Raw genomic sequence first — 20,614 nt, 5'->3', positions numbered from 1 at the left:
TGGGCAAGGGAACCCCTTTACCTGTCACTCCAGAGATGGAGAGAGTCAAACACAATCAAGAAAATATTAGCTCGGTACTTTGGCAAGAAAAGAAAAAAACTACTTCTTTAATGGATTTAAAATAATACATATTAATCCTACTTTTTAGACAACTTAACTTTTGTGAATTTCTTTACCACATTTACCCTTCTTTCCTATAGGACTTCTCCTAGCCTTAACCCTGTAATAACAAGATTGCCTTAATCCGTAATTTAAAGTTCTAATATCCTTAAGTAATGGATTTTCCTATAAAACATCCTTTTGCTCACCTCTCCCCAAACTTGCTCTCTACTCAAGGTCTGCTTGTTTTATGTACTTGTGGAATTTGGGGTGCGGATGTGTGGGTGGCATAGCAGGTGTAATGAATGAGCTCTTTCTGGAACATTATAGTTGTGATTTCATTGTGTCTTTGCATCGATGACTTTAGGTTCTATTTCACCCTGACAGATTTGGACAAAGAAACCTTGGGAAAAATAACCCTTGATCCTTTCCTTCAAGGATAATAACATAAATTAAGATCCAGTGTGGTTTTGGCATTTGATTGTCAGTTTATTTAAGAAGGAAAGTGTCAATAGAACTCTATTTTTGTTTTACCAATTTTAGGTTTACTCTTTTGTCTTTATCATGGTCTTTAAGTATAAATTTTACTAAATCATTTCCTGTAAGTCTGTGCTCTGTGATATTACCTATGTGTATAAAGGACTGATTATCAGGGGGTTGGGGCTTGTGTAAGGAGCTCTGGTAGCACAGTGGTTAAAGCACTCGGCTGCTAACTGAAAGGTTCGCAGTTTGAACCCTCAGCCGGTCCGAAGGAGAAGGATATGGCAGTCTGCTTCTGTAAAGATTACAGCCTTGGAAACTCTAGGGGGCAGTTCTACTCTGTCCTATGGGGTAGGTATGAGTCTGAATTGACTCATCCACAATGGGTTTGGGTTTGAGGGGCTTGTGCGGGGACGACTTTAGCTTATGTAGTGAACAGTCTTCAGGTTTCTCCAATACTTCAGCTCAGTGGTTCTCAAACTTTAGCATGCATCAGAATCACCTGGAGGGTTTGTTAAATCAGACTGCTGAATCCTGCCCCCAGAGTTTCTCATTATGTAGGTCTGGCATGTCTAGTAAGTTCTCAGGTGATACTGACCTTGCTGTCCTCTTCTTCAATGTCATTTTCCAAACCTCCAATGTTCCCAAGAATGATACCGAGGGGAGACATTGAGGTTGAGGACTTTCATGATGTGCTACTGTGTTTCCTAATGGCACACACTATGATAGTGATAGAATAATTGCTCAAAACATATTTTCCTTACTGACATGTTTGCTGTCGTACTAAATTATAGCAAGAGGCAGAGCCCAGATGATAGCAAGGAAAAAGGGGTGGGGAAATCCATTTCCTTGTTTGAGGGCTTACAAATGTACTGATAGGTCTAAGGACTGAAAAGAGGTCCAGTAACCATCCGCCATATTGGGAGCAGCCTCAGCCTTCTCCCTAGTGTTAGTCAGGTCCATCCCTGTAACTTCCATTTAGATTTTCTGCCAGGTGCTTATCATTTATAGACTAGCGATAAAATGACTGTGGTCTCTTATCCCTTTGGGGGTCACTGCAGTCCTCCCTTGCAGTCCTCAAGGATTTCAGGCATGGTCCTACCCTGGGAAATGTGTGTCTTACTGTAACTACATTCAGCCTCCTCTGGAAACATGTTCCTTTCCGTCTAACCTTATTTCCCAACTGGTTTGGCACCCTGAGCTTCATAAAAAGTTATCTGTTCCATTTAAACCTTTGGTAATCCCTTTTTCTTTTTGGCTTTTTGGATCCAATGGATCCCATAGGTTTTGTACAAAGAAAATGTGGGGAAAGGCACCCCAACCCCTGTCACTCCAGAGATGCAGAGAGTCAAACGCAATCAAGAAAACATTAGCTCGGTATTGTTTGAGAAACAAAAGTGCTTTTAATTTTGCAAAGTAACCCCTGCAGTTTGGCCTGCTCCTAACCCACGTTAAAAACAAACAAGATGCCAGTTACATTTGAATCTCCTCTAAATATCATGCTACACTTATCATTGCCATTAACTCTTTCGAAGCTTTCTTCTTGAGAGCTGGTCTCACTAACAGTAATATTTTTCAAAAAATTTAATTTAATTAAAAAATTCTTAATTTTTAATAACATGTAACTTCTCCCCCCCCACACACAATTGCATCAATGTAATAACCTGACTATTGCCTCCTAGTGATTTTCGGATACAACTTCGTATCTCACAGGTGTTGTACAAAGAGAATCTGGGGAAAGCAACCCCCACACCCTTTACTCCCGAGATGGAAAGAGCCAAACGCAATCAAGAAAACTTTAGCTCGGTATTTGAGAGAAGGGAAAGAACAATCAACTTTTAACAAGCCTGGCAAACGCGGTTATCCCACTAATTTATCTCACAGTTTTTCCAAAACTTTTGTGTATCTTCTAAAATCTTTCTTTGCCCACCGAAGAAAGAAAACGAACAACAAAACGCCCCTACCACCGCAAACTGACTTTATCGTTAACTACATTCAGCCTCCTTTGAAAACATCCCTTTCCATCTAACCTTATTTCCTTAATGATTTGGCAACCTCAGCCTCATAAACAGTCATCTGTTCCATTGAATCCTTTAGTGACTTTAATTTTTTTTTCTTTTTGGCTTTTTGGATCCAAATCTTTTGCTTTATACAATAACATTTTAATGGCTTTATTTCCTGAGGTGTTTCTTATAGAGTGTGATATAATCGAGACATAACACCAGCTAAATGATGATTTTCAGAACGAGTGTTTTCCTGTCTGATGTGTGGATGCTCTTTCGGCTCCCCTAGGTATTGTACAAAGAGAATATGAGAAAAGCAACTTCAACACCTGTTACTCCAGAGATGGAGAGAGCTAAGCGCAACCAAGAAAACATTAGCTCGGTATTTTCTAGGCTTATAAAGGAGTCGTGCATCAACTTGGAAAAATAACATTTTAACATCATAAAAATGTGCACCTTCTTATTCAACTGAAAACACACTAAAAAAATTTTTTTTTTAAAAAGTGAGAAATGCAACATCTTGGAAAATAACATGTTAACACCATAAACGTTCACTTTCTTATTCAACTGAAAATTTACACTAAAATTAACATGACTGTGTATTTAAATTCAAATGATCATATTAAGACATAACAAGTTAATTACCAGTGTTTTCTCTCCCCTTTTACTTTACTCTGAGGTAGTCTTACATAACCAACTATAACAAATTGACTTCTAACATCCTCAATCTTCTGCTCTCCCTTATTTTTAAGGTACTCTATGAAACAGGTAATACTTTGAAATGGATGCCTTCTTTGGCTTTGATATTTTGGGGCTTTTGTGTCTGGAGGACTCTAATTTCTGTATTATCATATTGGTTTATGAAGTATGGACAGAAACCTAAAAAAAATGGTCACTTGGTTTAAAGGATAGTTCTTTCAAATTCCCTTCAGTCTCACATTTAGTGCCAAATACCATAGAATATGCTGGTGCTGGTGCTAAAATTTCTGGCAAATTCTAGAGGCTACTTTCTCCCTTTTCCTTTTAAAGTTATACTGTGCCTTTTCGCTTTTGAAAATGAAAATTACATTTTCAAAGTCCAAGTAAGTCCTTCCTTTTCTGAAGCGAGCCCTACGGGCCCTCACGCTAAGCTGTGCCACTGTTAGTCACGTGTCTGGCTGAGTCCTTTCCGCTGATTCAAGTTTCCCTCACCACCTCCTTCCATCTCCATCTTTTGGAAAGGTCTTGAGGTTTTAGAATTAGGACAGCACCATGACCTGTACTCACTCATGGTCTCTTCTCCATCAGGTATTATATTCTGACAGCTTCCGGAAACAAATACAAGGCAAAGCTGCCTATGTCATGGACACTCCAGAGATGAGACGGGTGAAGGAGACCCAACGCCACATCTCAACGGTGAGTCAGGAATTCTTTAGAATTGATTGGCTGGCTCGTTGGAACACATGAAAAGATAAATGCTTATCCCATCATATTTTCATCAAGGGTATTCATGAAATTTCAGGTGAAATATCATGAAGACTTTGAAAAACACAAGGGTTGCTTCACACCAGTGGTGACGGACCCTATCACTGAGAGAGTAAAAAAGAACACACAGGACTTCAGTGACATTAACTACCGAGGTATTCAGAGAAAAGTGGTAGAGATGGAGCAAAAACGGAACGACCAGGACCAGGAAACTATTACAGGTAATTGAGCTCTGCGGAGAAATCAACTTTAAGGTAAAGGTGATCAGGAGAACAAAAGTGACATCTACATCAAGGCAGAGGATAAAGGACCTCAGTCTGCGTTTTTATTAGATGTGAAAGAAAGCCTCTATTATTTCACATTTTGCAAAGCTGACATTTTATTTTACCTTTTCCTTTGTTGTCCTCTGAAGAACAGACATGAGCAGAACCTGAGCTAAATAAGTTTTATTCAGTCCTCCTTTTGTTGTGTAAATTCATACTGTGGTTTCCAAGTTATTAGAAGAATCCGAAAGCACCTGTTCTGATCATTAGTTTCCTTCTTCCAGGTTTGCGTGTCTGGCGCACTAATCCTGGCTCGGTTTTTGACTATGATCCAGCGGAAGACAATATTCAATCTCGAAGCTTACACATGGTTAATGGTATGTTATGCTGCAAAGGCGTCGCCATTTAGCGGGCTAAAGTCAATGACTTTGCTGCTCTGAAGTTCCTTTTCTCCAGGGCTTTCCATTTTCTGAGCTTCCCGTTCAAAACAAAAACACCTAGTTGGCTAGAGGGCAAAACTGCATTTTCTAGACAAGTTCAAGTTAGAGAAATATTTTGTTTCGTGCTCAGTGCACATCTCCTTCAGGCCCCATTATCATTTTTTTCCCTTAAAAATACATTAAAAAAGGTTGTATATCTTTCTATTGGGGGAAATAATAGAAAAATTCATAGACAAAGAGAAGAGAATGGATTCGACGACTTTTAGCAACTTTCTGAGCTCTTTTGGGTCAGGGAAAATCATTCAAGAAAACAGCATGCAAACCTTTATGCCTTTTGTTTGTGCTAAAAAGTGGAATAATACAGTCCTTAAAGGATTTATACTCTATCGAAGTTGTTGTTAGGTGCCGTCGAGTGGGTTCTGACTCAATGCGACCCTATGTACCACAGGTGGGTAAATCAGTGGTCACACCCTGACACATGCACTTTTACAGGTCTGCTCGTGGTATTGAGGGAACATGGAGAAAGAACATCTTAATGAATTTGGAGGTTAGGGAAGACTCTCTGAAGAAGGTTAAGGTGGACTTTCAATGTGAATACTACTATGTATTCATTTTGGTGAGGCAGGAAAATGGGCAGGGTAGAAGGAGTAGTAGTTAGGCATGGACTCTTGGATTTGAACGCTGGCTGTACTGAGGATTGGAACCCACTCGCTGGCAATGGGTGTACAAAGGATGATAACCATACGTAATAAGAATCGTAAGGATTGAATCCATGGAAATCCACTTAAAAGCATGCTTAGCAAACAAACAGAGGATTCAATTAATGTTAAGCATTACCAATCAACAGTTGCCATTGAGGCAATTCCAACTCCTGGCAACCTCATATGTTTCAGAGTAAACTGTGCTCCATAGGGTTTTCAATGACTGACGTTTTGGAAATAAATCGCCAGGCCTTTCTTCTGTCATCTCTGGGTGGACTGAAACCTTCACATTTTCACTATGTAATTTTCGTCTTTTCTCCCTTTCCCAATCACATCTCTCCCAGCGCAAGCTCAGCGCCGAAGCCGGGAGCAGTCGCGATCTGCTAGCGCACAGAGCATCAGCGGCGGCGAGGAGAAGTCTGAGCATTCTGAAGCTGCCGACCACCGTCTCTCCACCTACAGCGACAGGGGCGTCTTAGTCAACGCAACTTCCCCAGGTACAAGGATGGCGCTGACTTTAATAAACACGGCCAGCCTCACTGACACTTGCTATAAGAGCCTCTTTGAGTGAAAAAAAAAAAAAAAAAAAAATCTGGGTCGTCTCTTCTAATGAGAAGACTAGAATTGTAGCTGGACACGTGAAGTTAGATGTTTCATTTTCATTAACTTTACCAGATGCTTGCTTCTTGAAAATCATTCTTTTTAAGCTGTGGAAAAAGACAACACTGCTCAGTTGCTAAACACAGATTAAATGCTGTCTGGGCACGTTTTGTCTTTATGAACTATTTCCTCCTTCCTTTCAGCTTACAAACGCGTGAAAACCACAGAGCTCCCGCAACAACGGTCATCTTCAGTTGCTACCCAGCAGACCACAGTATCTTCTATCCCATCTCATCCGTCTACTGCTGGAGTAAGTAGATAATAAATGGCTTACTCAGACCATTCTTATTGTTTGATATGTGCAATAATGGTTATAGGTATAGGTATTCTGGCCTTTAAAATTTTTTTAACTAAGCCTGTTAAAATATAATTTTAAATAAGTCTTTCTGTACACATCTCGTGTTATCAGTAATACTAAAAAACCTTCTTTACACCAAACTCGAATTAATTTAAAAAATATTATTCAGTGATTTAAAAAAAAAAAAAAAACCTAGAGCAAAGCATCACTTTGGGCTCATTGGTCTTACCCACTATCTTAAACTAATAGATTTGCCACTTGGAATCGTTCTTCAAGAATGAATATATATGTATGTACATGTGCACACATATATACATGCAATATCTTATATCTCCCCTATTAATATATGTTGAAGAGATAAGTCAAATCATGTTTAAAATTCACCAGGCTACTATAAAACTCGTAGTTCAAAACCCTTAATCCCATTCATAACATCAAAAAAAAAAAAAAAACTGTAAGAATGAAAGAAATAATATTTGTATGAAGAAAACTATCTTTATTAAACACATCAAAGAAGATCTAAGTAAGTGTTGATAGCCATTATATTTCAGAAAAGGGAATATTGTAAAGCTGTCTTTCTCCTGAAATAAATCAGTAAATTCAAGGCAATTCCAATCAGAATCCCAATAGTGACATCCAAGTAGCCAACAAACACGTGAAAAATGTTCATGATCATTAGCCATTAGAGAGATGCAAATCAAGACTACAATGAGATACTATCTTACTGGAGCTAAAATGGCACCGATCAAAAGAAACAAATAATAACAAATGTTGGCAAGCATGTAGGGAGACTAGAAAACTTATCCATTGCTGGTGGGGCTGTAAAATGGTACAACCACTATGGAAAACAATATGGCCCTTTCTCAAGAAACTAGAAATATAACTACCCTATGATCCAGCCATCCCACTCCTAGGGATATATACCCCAGAGACCTAAAAATAATGACATGAACAGACATATGCACACCTATGTTCATAGCTGCTTTATTCACAATAGCAAATAAATGGAAACAACAGAAGTGCCCATCAATGGATGAATGGATAAGCAAATTGTGGTACATAGACACAATGGAATACTATGAAATTATGAAGAACAATGATGAGTATGTGAAACATAACACGGATGGACCTGGAGGGAATAATGCTAAGCAAAATAAGTCAAACATAGAAGGACAAATATTGTATGATCTGTCTTTTATAAGAAGACAGGACTAGATATAGAGAGACCAATGTTCATTGGTGTTTACCAGGGAGAGGAGGGAGTATGCTTTAGACTGTAGAGACTTGTTATTTTTGGTGATGTGAAAAGTGGCACCGAATGTGGATGTAGTGAGCATAGCATAACCAAAGTAAGAACAAGTGTTTGAGCACATGTGGATGAGTATAGGCAAAATGGTATATGGGTAGGTACAGGTGTGCACATAGGTGAGAACAGATGTAATTATCTCTAGGTATGTGTAAATACAAATATGTGGGTGCAGGCCCATGTATTCATTGAAGACACAGATACAGATACTCCTTAAACATAACCAAACACCTTCCAAGACTGGTTTTCTGAGTTCGAAGGTTTAGGACCATAGTCTCATGGGACAACTCAGTCAGTTGGCCTAACAGAGTTCCCAAAAATCATGATCAGCATCCTAGTGAAGTGAGTACCATTTGGGGTCTTAAAAGCTTGCAAGCAGCCATCTAAGACACAACTATGGGTCTCTACTCACCAGGAGCAAAATAGTAAGAAGGCAAACAAAAGTTCAGAGAAGAAACAAGTCTACATGAGCCACGACCTCATCTAACCTGAGTAAAGATTTACAGCCTTGAAAACTCTATGGGGCAGTTCTGTTCTGTCCTACAGGGTTGCTATGCGTAGAAATTACTCGATGGCACCCAATAACAATATACATATATGGCTTTATTAATATACAATTAACATAGTATTAAGTTCAGTATTTAACGTGTACAATTCAATGGTTTTTAGTTTATTTATGGAGTTGTTTGACCATAATCATAATCTGATTTTAGAACATTTTATCACCCTAAAAAGAGAAAAAAAACAAACCTTAAACCCATCATTGGTTATTCTCCATCCCATCCTCATCCCCCCACCTAGGCAACCAACCTCTAATCTATCTTTCCCTGTAGATTTGCCTGTTCAGGACATTTTATATAAATGGCATCAAACAATATATGGTCTTTTCTGACTTTTTTTTTTTTTTTTTACTTAATATTTTGAGGTTTCTCCATGTAGTAGTAGTATGCATCAATACTATGTTTTTATTACCAAATAATATTCCATTTATGAATATAACACATTTGTTTGTCCATTCATCAGTTAATGGACATGTGAGTTGTTTCCACTTTTTGGCTATTGTGAATAAAGCTGCTATGAACACTCATTTACAAGTTTTTATGTGGATATACGTTTTCATTACTCTTAAGTATATACCAAGGAGTGGAATTACTAGGTCATATGGTAAACTCTAAGAGCCCTGCTGGGACAGTTGTTAAGCACTTGGCTGCTAACTGAAAGGTTAACGGTTGGATAAAGGTTGGCAGGAGGATGTGCCTGTTGTTTCCATGAAGATTACAGCCTTAGAAACCCTATGGGGCAGTTCTACTCAGCCCTATAGGGTCGCTATGAGTCAGAATCAACTCGATGGCAATGGGTATGGTAAACTCTTTAACATTTGAAGAACTGCCAAACTGTTTTCCAAAGTGGCTGCACCATTTTACATTCCTACCACAGTTGATGAGGGTTCCAATTTTTCCACATCTTTGCCAGCACCATTTATTTTGTTTCTTTGATTATAGTCATTCTGGTGTTTGTGAAGTGTTATCTCCTTGTGGTTTTGATTTGCCATTTCCTTGATAACTAATGACAGTGAGCATCTTTTCACGTACTTATCAGTTATTTGTGTATCTTCTTTGGAGAAATGCCTATTCAGATTGCCCATTTTTAAATTGAGCTTTCAATTACTGATTTGTAAGGGTTGTTTGTATATTCTAGATACAAGTCCCTTATCAGATATATGATTTGTAAATATTTTCTTCCATTCTGTGGGCTGTCTTTGTACTTTCTTAATTGTTGCACATTCTCTTTTTTGCAAGTTAAATTTGTAGAATAAGTTCTAGGAAATATTATGATTAGATGTTTGGGTTCATTGTTGCAAACCAAGTATATAACATTTTTCCTTTCCTTTCATCCCCACAAATAGAAAATCTTCCGTGCCATGTATGACTATATGGCCGCTGATGCAGATGAGGTGTCCTTCAGAGATGGAGATGCTATCGTAAATGTTCAAGCTATTGATGAAGGTTGGATGTATGGCACTGTGCAGAGGACGGGCAGAACAGGCATGCTTCCCGCCAACTATGTTGAAGCTATTTAGGTGCTTCAAAGCATCTATCACGCCTATCAGCCAGACTTACAAATCCTGTGGTGAATAATTGTTTAGACTCTCCACTATCACCCGTTCTCAAGCTGCCTAATGGTTTTTCTGTGTATGACTTATGACTGTTCCGTCCTTAATTTGTTTCTATGTGAACCCCAATAATTATCCACTAAAACAAACATTATCGTCACTAACTTTTCCAATGATTAAACTAGATTTACTTTCCTCATTATTTCCTGGACGTGCACATAAAATTTAGAGGCAACATTAAATCTTTAAGTTCTTTATTTTAAAAGCTGCCATTATTACATTTTCTTTTGGGTTTTAAAGTACGTTCAATTTCAGAATAGACATTTTGAGCTTCTGCAATGTTATATTATTGTTCCATCAAGCCAGAATCGTTCTTCATTATGAATATGTTTACCATTATCTCCTTTCTAAAACAAGGATTCTGAACATGCTAAATACATTAAAGGAAAAATGGCAGAGATAAGTCACGTTTTCCTTGCTTACTGAATGCTGATGCTTGTATTTCTAATCCAGTTCTGAAGTTATGAAGCTGATATTTAATGAAAACTGGTGATAAATTGGTAACTAATAAAATCTGGAAGTCTGCAACAAGCTCCACTGATGGAATGAGCATTATTTATTTTTAATGGTTTTTAACATCTACAAAAATTTTCAATAAAGCAAACTCCTTAGTATATTTGCCTAAAAAAATTACTCAAAACTTAAAAAAAAATAGTAGTTAAAAATGCGCACAAGTAGACCTCCTTGAAACCTTATCTGTACCACTCAGTAAGCTTTCCTTATGGCTCAGATTATAACGTTTTAGAAACAGCCATGAGATCCAAGCCTGACCTCAGGGGATCTTCTCCAGCTGTATCCAGTGGGCTGGCAGCACGTGGCAGAGTGTTAGAGGGTCCAAGTGGGGAGTGCCAACCAATAATGGCTTAATGGAAAACAGACTACCATTCCTAAAAGGTGAAAGATCTTTCCATATAACTTTGGAGCTGTAGTAACACTGCTGTCCGCATTTCTTAGTCTCCCTGAGACTCACGGAGTGTGAATGCACAGAGGGCACACTTGAAAATGCTCAGTGAGTGCACCTACTGTATGCGAGGCATTGTGCTAGATGTTGGGGTCCAAGTGATGATTGGAGCTTACAGTCCCAAGAAATGTCAGGCCATGAATCTTAACGGTGGGAGACAGGGCCACTCTCCCACTTCCAAGTCATAAATCTTTGCTTAAACTGGACTAAAAATTTAGGTTAAGCTAGACAAGAATCCTATTGTGCAATATAGATTCTCTCCAAACTTTAGAAACACTCGAAAGTATATGCTGTTTTAGTTATAACAGACTGGTTTTTAAAAAAATTTATATTCACTTTATAGGTCTGTCAAAGCACTTTGGAGTTGCTATTGCAGACACAGATGCAACTTTAATGCTCTGATTTTTTTTTAAAGTTTGGAAACATAAACTCAGTTAATCTCATTCCACCTTTACCACACCAATGCCGTTCTCCCATTATCTTAAAGTGAATCCTATTAAATCACATTTCAGTATGCATCCTTAAAGGGACCCTTAAAACATAATCACAACTACCTCGCTAAAAAATTGCTAGTCAATATCTGGTGTTCAATTTTTCCTGTGCATCTCACTTTTTCCATTCAAATTCCCTTCCCAGCTCTCCACATGTGCCATTGTTGAAAGCACAATGATACTGGGGAAGACCCTTGTGCCTACTATCACATAAACTACAGGACTGTAGGGATACAGAGGACCTCAGTGACCAGCTACTCATTCCATCCTCAAAAGGTAGTTCATAAAAACAAAGTCTGTGGGTCACACCTGAGTTCAGTTCTCATGGCACTATCCTATGCTATACTCCCGTGATATATACTTTCAATATTACTGTTTATTTTTTCAAACTTAGAACTATAGATTTAGAAATCCATGGAACCCAGAAAGCCATAAACAAAGCAGAGAACTTCTATGGTTGAAAAGCAGGCCATAAGAGGAAGAATATGGATGGTTCATGTGTTTGTGGAAGGATACAATGTTCAATTATGCTGCGATTCGGTTATTCATTTCAGGTCTCACTTAAAAAACAAAACAAACCAAGCAAACAAAAAACAAGTAACAGAAAATTGTTGACACTTCATAGCTTTATTTCAGATAAAAGTGCATTTCTTAAAAAATGTTTCATTATCCAGTTTCAATTTGCAAGTAGTAACAGTCAATTCTCAATGATTCATGAAAGGTTTTACTGTGGATCAGACAGATTCTGTCCCTCAACCCAATCATAACTAACTAGAAAACACTATATTAGTGTAGGTCTACCACTTCAAACAGTGTATAAAGCATTCATTACACAGTGAAATAGAACTGCATTCCATCTACTAGTGCAGTTAATTAAGGATTGAATAGGTAATTTTGTGAAGTTTCAATTTAAATCATTTGAAAGACCTATCAAATATATTTTGTGAATGTAAAACTAAGCTCTCTTAGAGTTTATCAAGTTTTGGGGACAAAAATATTACAGGGTTAAGAAATGACTGATTTGGCTTCTATCAGTCTTTTCCTAAGTGCTTACTGGTCAAGTCTATCCACAGGAGGTAGTGTTAAGATAGGCTGAAAGCAACTGATAACTGACCAACACAGAAAGCATACACTCCATACCTCAAACAATTTATTTCACAGGTGTGATTTCATGTTCACATGCCATGTGAGGTATCTCTGGAGCACAAGATGCCTTTCCTTCAGACCATAAGGGATTAAGGATTAAAGATTAAGGATTAAGGGATTAGAAGCCACGGCAAACATGTAACAAAGATTTGAGAGTTAAATAAGGAAAAAAAAGTGCACTTAAAGTATACCAGTATCTCCTAGTATATATGTCTTTGAACAATGGTAACAGACATGAATGGAATCAGGAGAACTGTTTTATAAAATAAAATCTAAACAGTGGTAATATAATTAAGGAATGTTATCAAGATCCCCATATTCCACCAGCTAAAAGCAAATAACCAAATTGACTACCTGCCATATATGAACAACAAAACTATTCTCTGTAACAGGGCTTGGCAAACTTTCTGTAAAGGGCCAGATGATGCATATTTTAGACTTCGCAGGCCACACAGTCTGTCAGAACTACTCATACTTTGCCTTATAATGCGGAAGCAGCTACTGACAATATGTAAATGAGCATGACTGTTGCAATAAAGCTTTAATTACAGACACTGTAGTTTCAATTTCATATATTTTCATGTGCCAGAAAACATTCCTTTCATTTTTTTCAACCATAGAAAAAAGGTAAAAGTCATTCTTGGCTCATGGGCCATACGAAAACAGGTGGCAGGCTGTAGTTTGCCAACCCGTGTACCATAAACACTTCCTAGGAAAGACTACTGTCCTTCAGTTTCTACACTCAAAAGTGATTCTACTCTCAATTCCATTTTCCTTTACAAAATCCCCATTCTATAAAAAATATTCTTTAGACACTTGTTAATTATACAATTATGTATCAAAATAGCTATTACATTACATTCCATGTTCAGTTCCATGATACTTCATTTTGTAAGTTAACTCCCTAATTATGTGTAGCTTATCCATTTAAGAAACACAAATCGCCTTTTGCTCGAAATTATTAATGTACTGCTTTTAGGGGCAGAGTATTAAATTAATAACGTGTATTTGTAATAACTACTGAGGATATTTACGAACATCAGTTATGGTATTGCACTATGTATAGAGCACTTCTCAAGGACCACTGGTTGCCAGTAATTTTCAAAGTATATAGACTGTCCCTATACTAAATGGTCTAATTGCTTTATTAGTATTTTGGCTCAATTCGTCTTTCCCTTTCTCTTCATTTTATCACTTCTCAGTGCATCAATCATATCACCATATGTATATTAACATATAGACTTGCTATCTAATAAGCTTATTTTTATCCAGAATTATAAATTGGTACACTGTGACCTAAAGAGATTTCCTCTGCTATAAGTAGAGTATAAAAGCTTGTGTAGCTTTTCTTCCTTGTGACATAAACCATTGAAAATATTGCCTTTAATTTTATAGTTTCAGGTCGGGGAGAGGTTATCTTTTATTCTAATGTTACTTTCCAGGACAGTTAAGCATTTACCACTTGGCACTCCATGTTTGGTTTTAATTGTTCTTTTGAGAGGAAGGGTGTGGAGCCCTGGTGGCACAATGGTTAAGAGCTCAGCTGCTAACTGGAAAGCAGGCAGTTCGAATCCACCAGCTGCTCCCTGGAAACCCTATGGGGCAGTTCTACTCTGTCCTATAGGGTTGATATGAGTCAGAATCAACTCGACGGCAATGAGTTTTTGACGGGAAAAGGCTTGGTATATAAAGGAAACAATGGTTAGGAAGACCACATTGTAAAATTTAATATTCTATTCCAAGAACTGTTTAAACTCTCATAATTTTGTTAGATTAGTACTCTATTATCTTTAGCTCTTCAAACCCAAATGACTCAGACTTTCAAAAAGCAATATACAAAACCTGGCACATAATAATAGATGTATCATTATCTGGGCTATCATAAACCACAAAGCCCAATTTGTTGTACAGATAAGGCAATGAATTTTGATAAACCAATTAAAAAAACAAACATTATTTAACTTCTGGATACATTTTCTTAAGTGCTTTCGATGAGGGCACTTCTTATATAATCAGAGTATTTAAGTATGTGAGGGAAATCTAATCGACATGCACCTCAACAGAATGTCAAGAAAAACTCACTTTCAGAGAATCAAGTTATTCAACTCTTTCAAACTCCATTTACAAGGAAAACAGGAATGTTCAACCATGTACTAGTATATTAAGTCATCACAGAAGTCTTAAGTAAGATGATGAGGATTATCTTTCAGATATGATTTATTTATTATGGCAGTGCTAACTGTACTGCCAATTCATCTGAATTAAGGATAGTATTCGTTGTTAATGTTTCATAATAAAATAATGAAGTCCCATAATATAAGGCAACATTCAGAGACTAAATATATCTCTAAAATTTGAAAATTTCCATTTATATTAACAATAAAAAATCATGCAAAACATAATTCAAAAATACTTATGGGAAAATAGACTCAGTCTAATCTGCTCAACAAGGTTCTTTATAACATGAAATACTTAATTCCAAGTCGACTTATTTAAAAAAATACATCTTCTATATTTTAAAAACTATTCCAAAAGGGCCAAATTTGACACTTAACAACTTTAAGAATTCTGAACTTTAATCTGAAGACTTTAAGACCAGTCTGCATCCCTAATTCACACACTTGAAATAGTTACAAAATAGACTAGCTTTTATCTTTTGTGACAATAATTCTAAGAACTTAAATCTGCTTGGGTTATCAAAACCTAATTGACAGCCTGAGGCCTTTAGGCCTAGCTACACAGCTAGTCCTCAAACATCAGTAACTATCACCTGGAGGTTTGTTAGAAATGCAGGCCCTATCCCAGACCCACTGAATCAGAACCTATATTTTACAAGCACATCCAAGTGTGAGAAGCACTGTTCTAAGTCAAAACTTCACTCTAATCACAACTACCACAGCCTCCACCAGACTGAGTCCAGCACAACTACATGGTGCCTGGCTACCACCACTGACTGCCCTGACAGGGATCACAATAGGGGGTCCCAGATAGAGGTGGAGGAAAATGTAAAACAAAATTCTAATTCACACACACATATTACTGGTCTGACAGAGACTGAAGAAATCCTGAGAGTACGGTCCCTGGACACTTTTATAGCTCAGTAATGAAGTCACTCCTGAGGTTTCCCCTTCAGCCAAAGATTAAAAGAGGCCCATAAAACAAAACGAGACCATACAGGCACACCAGCTGAGGGGCAAGGACGAGAAGGCAGGAGGGGACAGGAAAGCTGGTAATGGGGAACCCAATGTTGAGAAAGGGAGTGTTGACATGTGGGGTTGGCAACCAATGTCACAAAACAATATGTGTATTAATTGTTTAATGAGAAACTTGTTTGCTCTGTACACCTTCATCTAAAGTACAAAAAAAAAAAAAAAAGAGGAAGACCCTCAATGAGAAAAAACCAAAACAAAAACATTTCAGTCTAATGTTTGTATATGAAGTACAAGACTTTTCTAATGGCTTAGGGAAAAATGGACATGGGTTGTGGAAGGAAGTAAATATAGCCAAGCATCAGCCAACATTTGCTATTTTACGGCTTCCTAGACTGGCTGGCAAATTTACCTCCCTGAAAATCAATTATGAAGAGTATGAGATGAAATGTAGGCCTTTCTCACTGACTTACAAAGTTCAAGTTGGAAGAAACAACTTTAAGAGAAATACAATCCGTTTAAGTCATTTATACTGTCTCTTAAGTTTCAACTGAGCCAGTTTTTAACTAACACTTATTTGTAATTATTCTCATTATTTTACCTTAAAAGATACATATATGCTCTACTTGTCTATTTCACACACACTCCTACTTTTTTCCCCTAATTTTGTTTCTTACCCTGTCATTTTAATTTTAGGCATTACATTGTTCAAGTTTCTTGACATTTTTATGACTCTTAAATATGCAACAGAATCCCTGACTACTTTCAACCTGTACAGAGAAAAAGCCCAAGCTGTCCATGGGCAACTTCAGGAACTACCATGCTTTTAAAGTTCAGATTTAAATCCTATTTGAGTGTATTATCTGGTAGCATTATTACTTTACCTGATTCCTCCTGTACTGTCTGGAATTAAAGTTTCTCATCATTCAACGGTGGCTTTCAAACTTGTTCAAATAGCAGAATATCTTTAATAATGGGGCTCACTGAAATACTGTAAGTTAAAATCCACTATGAAACATGAGATTTCATAGATATGAAAAATTATACTGTACTCATTCATGCATTTCCCTGGACTTTTTGAAAATGCATAATTTAAAAATCACATTTGCATATTCTCAGGTATATCTGCCATCTTTTTCATTACCTGTTAGAAAAGACTTAAAAAAAAACTGATTCCCTTTTAATGGTGTAAAAACACCACACTGGAGCTGATCAAGGAATATTAATGCTTTTTTCTATTCAAAGCAGTCAAGGAACTTTTGCAGAAAAATTTAAGGCAAGAATTTTGAAAATAAGGTATCTCACATACACTCTTTAGAGATCACAGCAACGATGAAAATTTAGCAAGCTGGTTCTCTCCCACAAATACTTTTAAATACAGTCTTCCCTTGGTATCCACAGGGGATTGGTTCCAGGACCCCCATGGATACCAAAATCCGCAGATGCTCAAGTCCCTTATATAAAATGGCAGAGTATTTGCATATAACCTACACACATCCTCCTCTACACTTTAAATCATCTCTAGATTACTTATAACACCTAATAAAATGTAAATGCAATGTGAATAGTTGTTATACTGTTCAGGGAATAATGACAAGAAAAAAGTCTGTACATATTTAGTACTGTAGACCTAACTACATAGTATGCATCAGATGCGAGGTGAGCAATGCTCAGACAATGAACGCTAGAGAGAGAGAGACTGAGGATCTGTGCAATGGCAGGAGGCTACAGCAGGGTATGCCTACACATCACTTTTTTTTTCTCCAAATATTTTCTATCTGCAGTTGGGATGTGGAACCCGCGGATACAGAGCGTCAACTGTACAACCTTGATGAATCACAATGTTTTTGAATACCTGTGCATGTATCAAATTCAGTGATTTAAATAAATGGTAATCACTTTGGTCACATTTCTGCACTTCTGTCCAGTTCCCCAAGAACTCCACCCCACTGGCAAACAATTTTAGTTCACACACACATTAAGACATGTAGTCATGAAACCAGCTAATTTTGACTATGAACTTGTTTTTATGGCATTCTGCCATCCCCTACAAACACACATCCATAACCCTTTTCATTCACTCCTGTTCACAAAAACTCACCTGCCTCTTTACTGTCAAATAGAATTTGGGGAAAAAATTATGAACAATGTAAACCACAATTATAATTCTGCTAAACAAATTCATATTTCTCATTAGTCATTTCTTCAAGCTACAATGGTCCCAGAATTTCTTTTTAAAACTATCCTCTCCTTGGTGTATGAATATCATACTCTGACCCAAAAATATCTGTAATGGTTATGGATTTATGATTATGAAAAAAGACAAGGACCTTTATAGCCACTGAACGGTCATCCCTTCTGAAAGAGTGCTAACTACACAAAGGATTTATCTATAACTTTGGCATCAAAGGTACTGTAATCCAACCAAATAAGGTAACTTGCTATGACTTGCTAAAGAATGTGTGCTTTTCAAATAGCAGACAGGTTCTAAATAAACTAGGAAACTGAGATCACTCACTCACTCTATTCAGAGAACAAATAAATATTCTCAGTTAAAAAGATGAAACGAATATGGTCAGTCAGGCACTAATACTAGTCAGTAAAATTTACAAATGTTTTAATTACATACATCTTACTTTTTAAACGAAGTAAAACATACATATAGAAAAAGAACAGTTTCAAATTTCTTCCAAGAAAATGCTTTTAGGTATAGGTCAAAAGGATGGACAAACTCTAGACTTCTTATAGTCCAAGGTGCAATGAAAATATTTAACTAACTTGCCATTATGAAGAAATGTAATGAAGCACTCTTTCTAGTGGCTGATACCCTCCTCTAAAAAAAAAAAAAAACCAAGAACCAAAAAACTGGGGGTGTTAATAGGCAAGTTGTCATGTAACATGTTCTCATTTCTGTAATTTCACTCATTCTGGTTACTTCAGATAATAAATTCATGTTTTAACTAAGACATATTTTAACTAAAAGTATTAACTAAGTACCAAACTATTTGTTGTTTTATTTGGAGATACAGAATCCTACAAACGTCTGCAGCAAGCCCATGAAGCCCCTATGCTGTCCATACTGTTATCTCAATATTTACTATATACAAAATATGTTTCTATTAAACAAAATCGAAGTATTCACAAGAAGCTGCAGGAAAACTCATGCAATTAACGAAGGCTGAAATTTATAAATTAAAAACATTGTAATCTATACATAATGTACAAACAGTCATGCATTTTAAAATACTATGTCTCATAGGAGTAAATTTTCACAGGCAAATGCTGCTGCTCAGATACTTGCTAACGCAACTGAATGAAATCTTAGTAAATTCTGCATTAGCATTTTAATCTCAAAATGTTAAGACTTTTGGCATGTTTCTTGAAAGTTGTGCAAACAAAGTTAAGACCTGTGGAAAACATTCCAACTCTTAGATCTCATTTGAAGTATTTTACCAAGAACAATTTTCTTATGCTTCAGGCACAACAAATACGAACAGAAAAATGAATTCTGAACACCTTTTGTCAGTTCAGCAAAAAATTCAAATAAAAATTTTACTTACTTAAAATAAGGTATTTTACAATAAATGTTTCATCAGAATATGCATGAGTTTAAGGAATTCTGAAATAAGATGTTTGTGTTTGTAGTTGTTTTCACATCTCAGTAATATATTTAAATTTCTTGAAAAACTATGCATAGCAGCCAAGAAAATATTTTATATGGGAGAAAAAGAGTGATCTTGTATTAACGAACTTACAAAATTGAACTTTCATTAACGGTAAGTCACTGCCCTCAGGGTTTGAAATGTTACCGACTTTGCAAATATTCAGTTTCTTCTTTCTGAAATTGCACCATATTTCAGAACTTGTTTTATCAGTCAACAAAAACAGTGATGTTAAAAGAACTTCCATTTTCCCTTAAAATACTAAGTAGAATCTTCATGGACTGGTGACCTCCAACGTGACTGCAGATGTTTTATTATAGAGTTTGCCATACTACCAAGTTTCTCATGCATTTCAAACAGTTGGCTTCCTGAATAATTATGAAGATCTTCTGAATTCAGCTGAAGAGCAAGTGCACTTATCTGTGCCAAAAGATTTTTAGACAGTGGAGTTTCTAAAGCAACAGGATCAATCAAATCTAAAAGAAAAAGAAAAAAGAACAATCGAATCTATACTAAACAGATAAAGATTAAATTGTATATACCACCTCTGAAGTTAATAAATTTTCTTTTAAACTAAAGCTATTAATTATAATTTTATGAGAGATTACATTATTTCCATTTATGAATGCATTCTAAGCACTATGAAAAAAGCACTCCTATATTAGAAAATATCATATATGAAAAATGAGTATAAGTTCCTAAAGTTTCAAATTTAGAGAGCAGGCTAAAGTGTCCTTGTGCTAAAGAAAACGGGACAAAAAACTCTAGCACAGCTCACTCTGCGCCATTAAAGAAATGACAGAACCACCTCTATTTTTCTTTCTAAGTTTTACTTACTTTGTTGTTGAGAATCCACACAGCAAAACATACACCAATTCAAGTTTCTACACATACAATTTAGTGGCGTTGAATACATTTTTCAAGTGTTGCAATCATTCTCATCCTCCTTTCCTAAACTGTTCCTCCCTCATTAACATAAACTCACTGCCCTCACCCCTGCCCCAAGGTTCCTATCTAATCTTCCCTGTTGCTCGTCAGTTTGATCCTATATAGACAGCTCTTAGAGCATAATGCTCAAGGCACACCTTTTTTATTAGTTAAGCTAAATTATTGTTTAGTTTTAAGAAGACTTTATGGGATATTTCTGATTTAAGGTTTAAAGATTATCTCAGGGCAGTAATTTCAGGATTTCATCCACCCTCCATGGCTCCAGAACAAATTATTTCTTTCTCATTAACAGCATAACTGAAACACAGTGTACAGTTTACATTCTTACTCGAGACTGTGATGAAGTAGAAGTTGACAAACTAGAGAAAAA

The 20,614-nt window shown here is 36.5% G+C and overlaps 2 protein-coding genes across 7 annotated transcripts in view; one reads left to right on the top strand and one right to left on the bottom strand.

The window, feature by feature from the left end:
• NEB (nebulin) overlaps nt 1-10,868 on the top strand; it is a 249,118-nt gene extending 238,250 nt beyond the window's left edge. The window contains exons 141-149 of the mRNA XM_004375379.2: nt 1,864-1,956; nt 2,293-2,385; nt 2,872-2,964; nt 3,870-3,977; nt 4,084-4,267; nt 4,594-4,686; nt 5,795-5,947; nt 6,254-6,360; nt 9,621-10,868. Coding sequence (XP_004375436.1) covers nt 1,864-1,956; nt 2,293-2,385; nt 2,872-2,964; nt 3,870-3,977; nt 4,084-4,267; nt 4,594-4,686; nt 5,795-5,947; nt 6,254-6,360; nt 9,621-9,794 — 1,098 coding nt within the window. The 3' untranslated portion in view covers nt 9,795-10,868. The remainder of the gene's footprint in view (nt 1-1,863; nt 1,957-2,292; nt 2,386-2,871; nt 2,965-3,869; nt 3,978-4,083; nt 4,268-4,593; nt 4,687-5,794; nt 5,948-6,253; nt 6,361-9,620) is intronic.
• A 4,967-nt stretch (nt 10,869-15,835) lies between these two features.
• The window catches only part of RIF1 (replication timing regulatory factor 1), a 54,313-nt gene continuing 49,534 nt past the window's right edge, over nt 15,836-20,614 (bottom strand). For all 6 annotated transcript variants that reach the window (XM_023730391.1, XM_023730389.1, XM_023730392.1 and 3 more), the window contains one exon: nt 15,836-19,772. In XM_023730391.1, coding sequence (XP_023586159.1) covers nt 19,558-19,772 — 215 coding nt within the window. In that variant the 3' untranslated portion in view covers nt 15,836-19,557. The remainder of the gene's footprint in view (nt 19,773-20,614) is intronic.

The sequence above is a fragment of the Trichechus manatus genome, unplaced genomic scaffold, assembly GCF_000243295.1.
Source record: "Trichechus manatus latirostris isolate Lorelei unplaced genomic scaffold, TriManLat1.0 scaffold00036, whole genome shotgun sequence".
In the NCBI taxonomy this organism is placed as follows: domain Eukaryota; kingdom Metazoa; phylum Chordata; class Mammalia; order Sirenia; family Trichechidae; genus Trichechus; species Trichechus manatus.
This window is presented reverse-complemented; position numbering and strand designations above follow the sequence as displayed.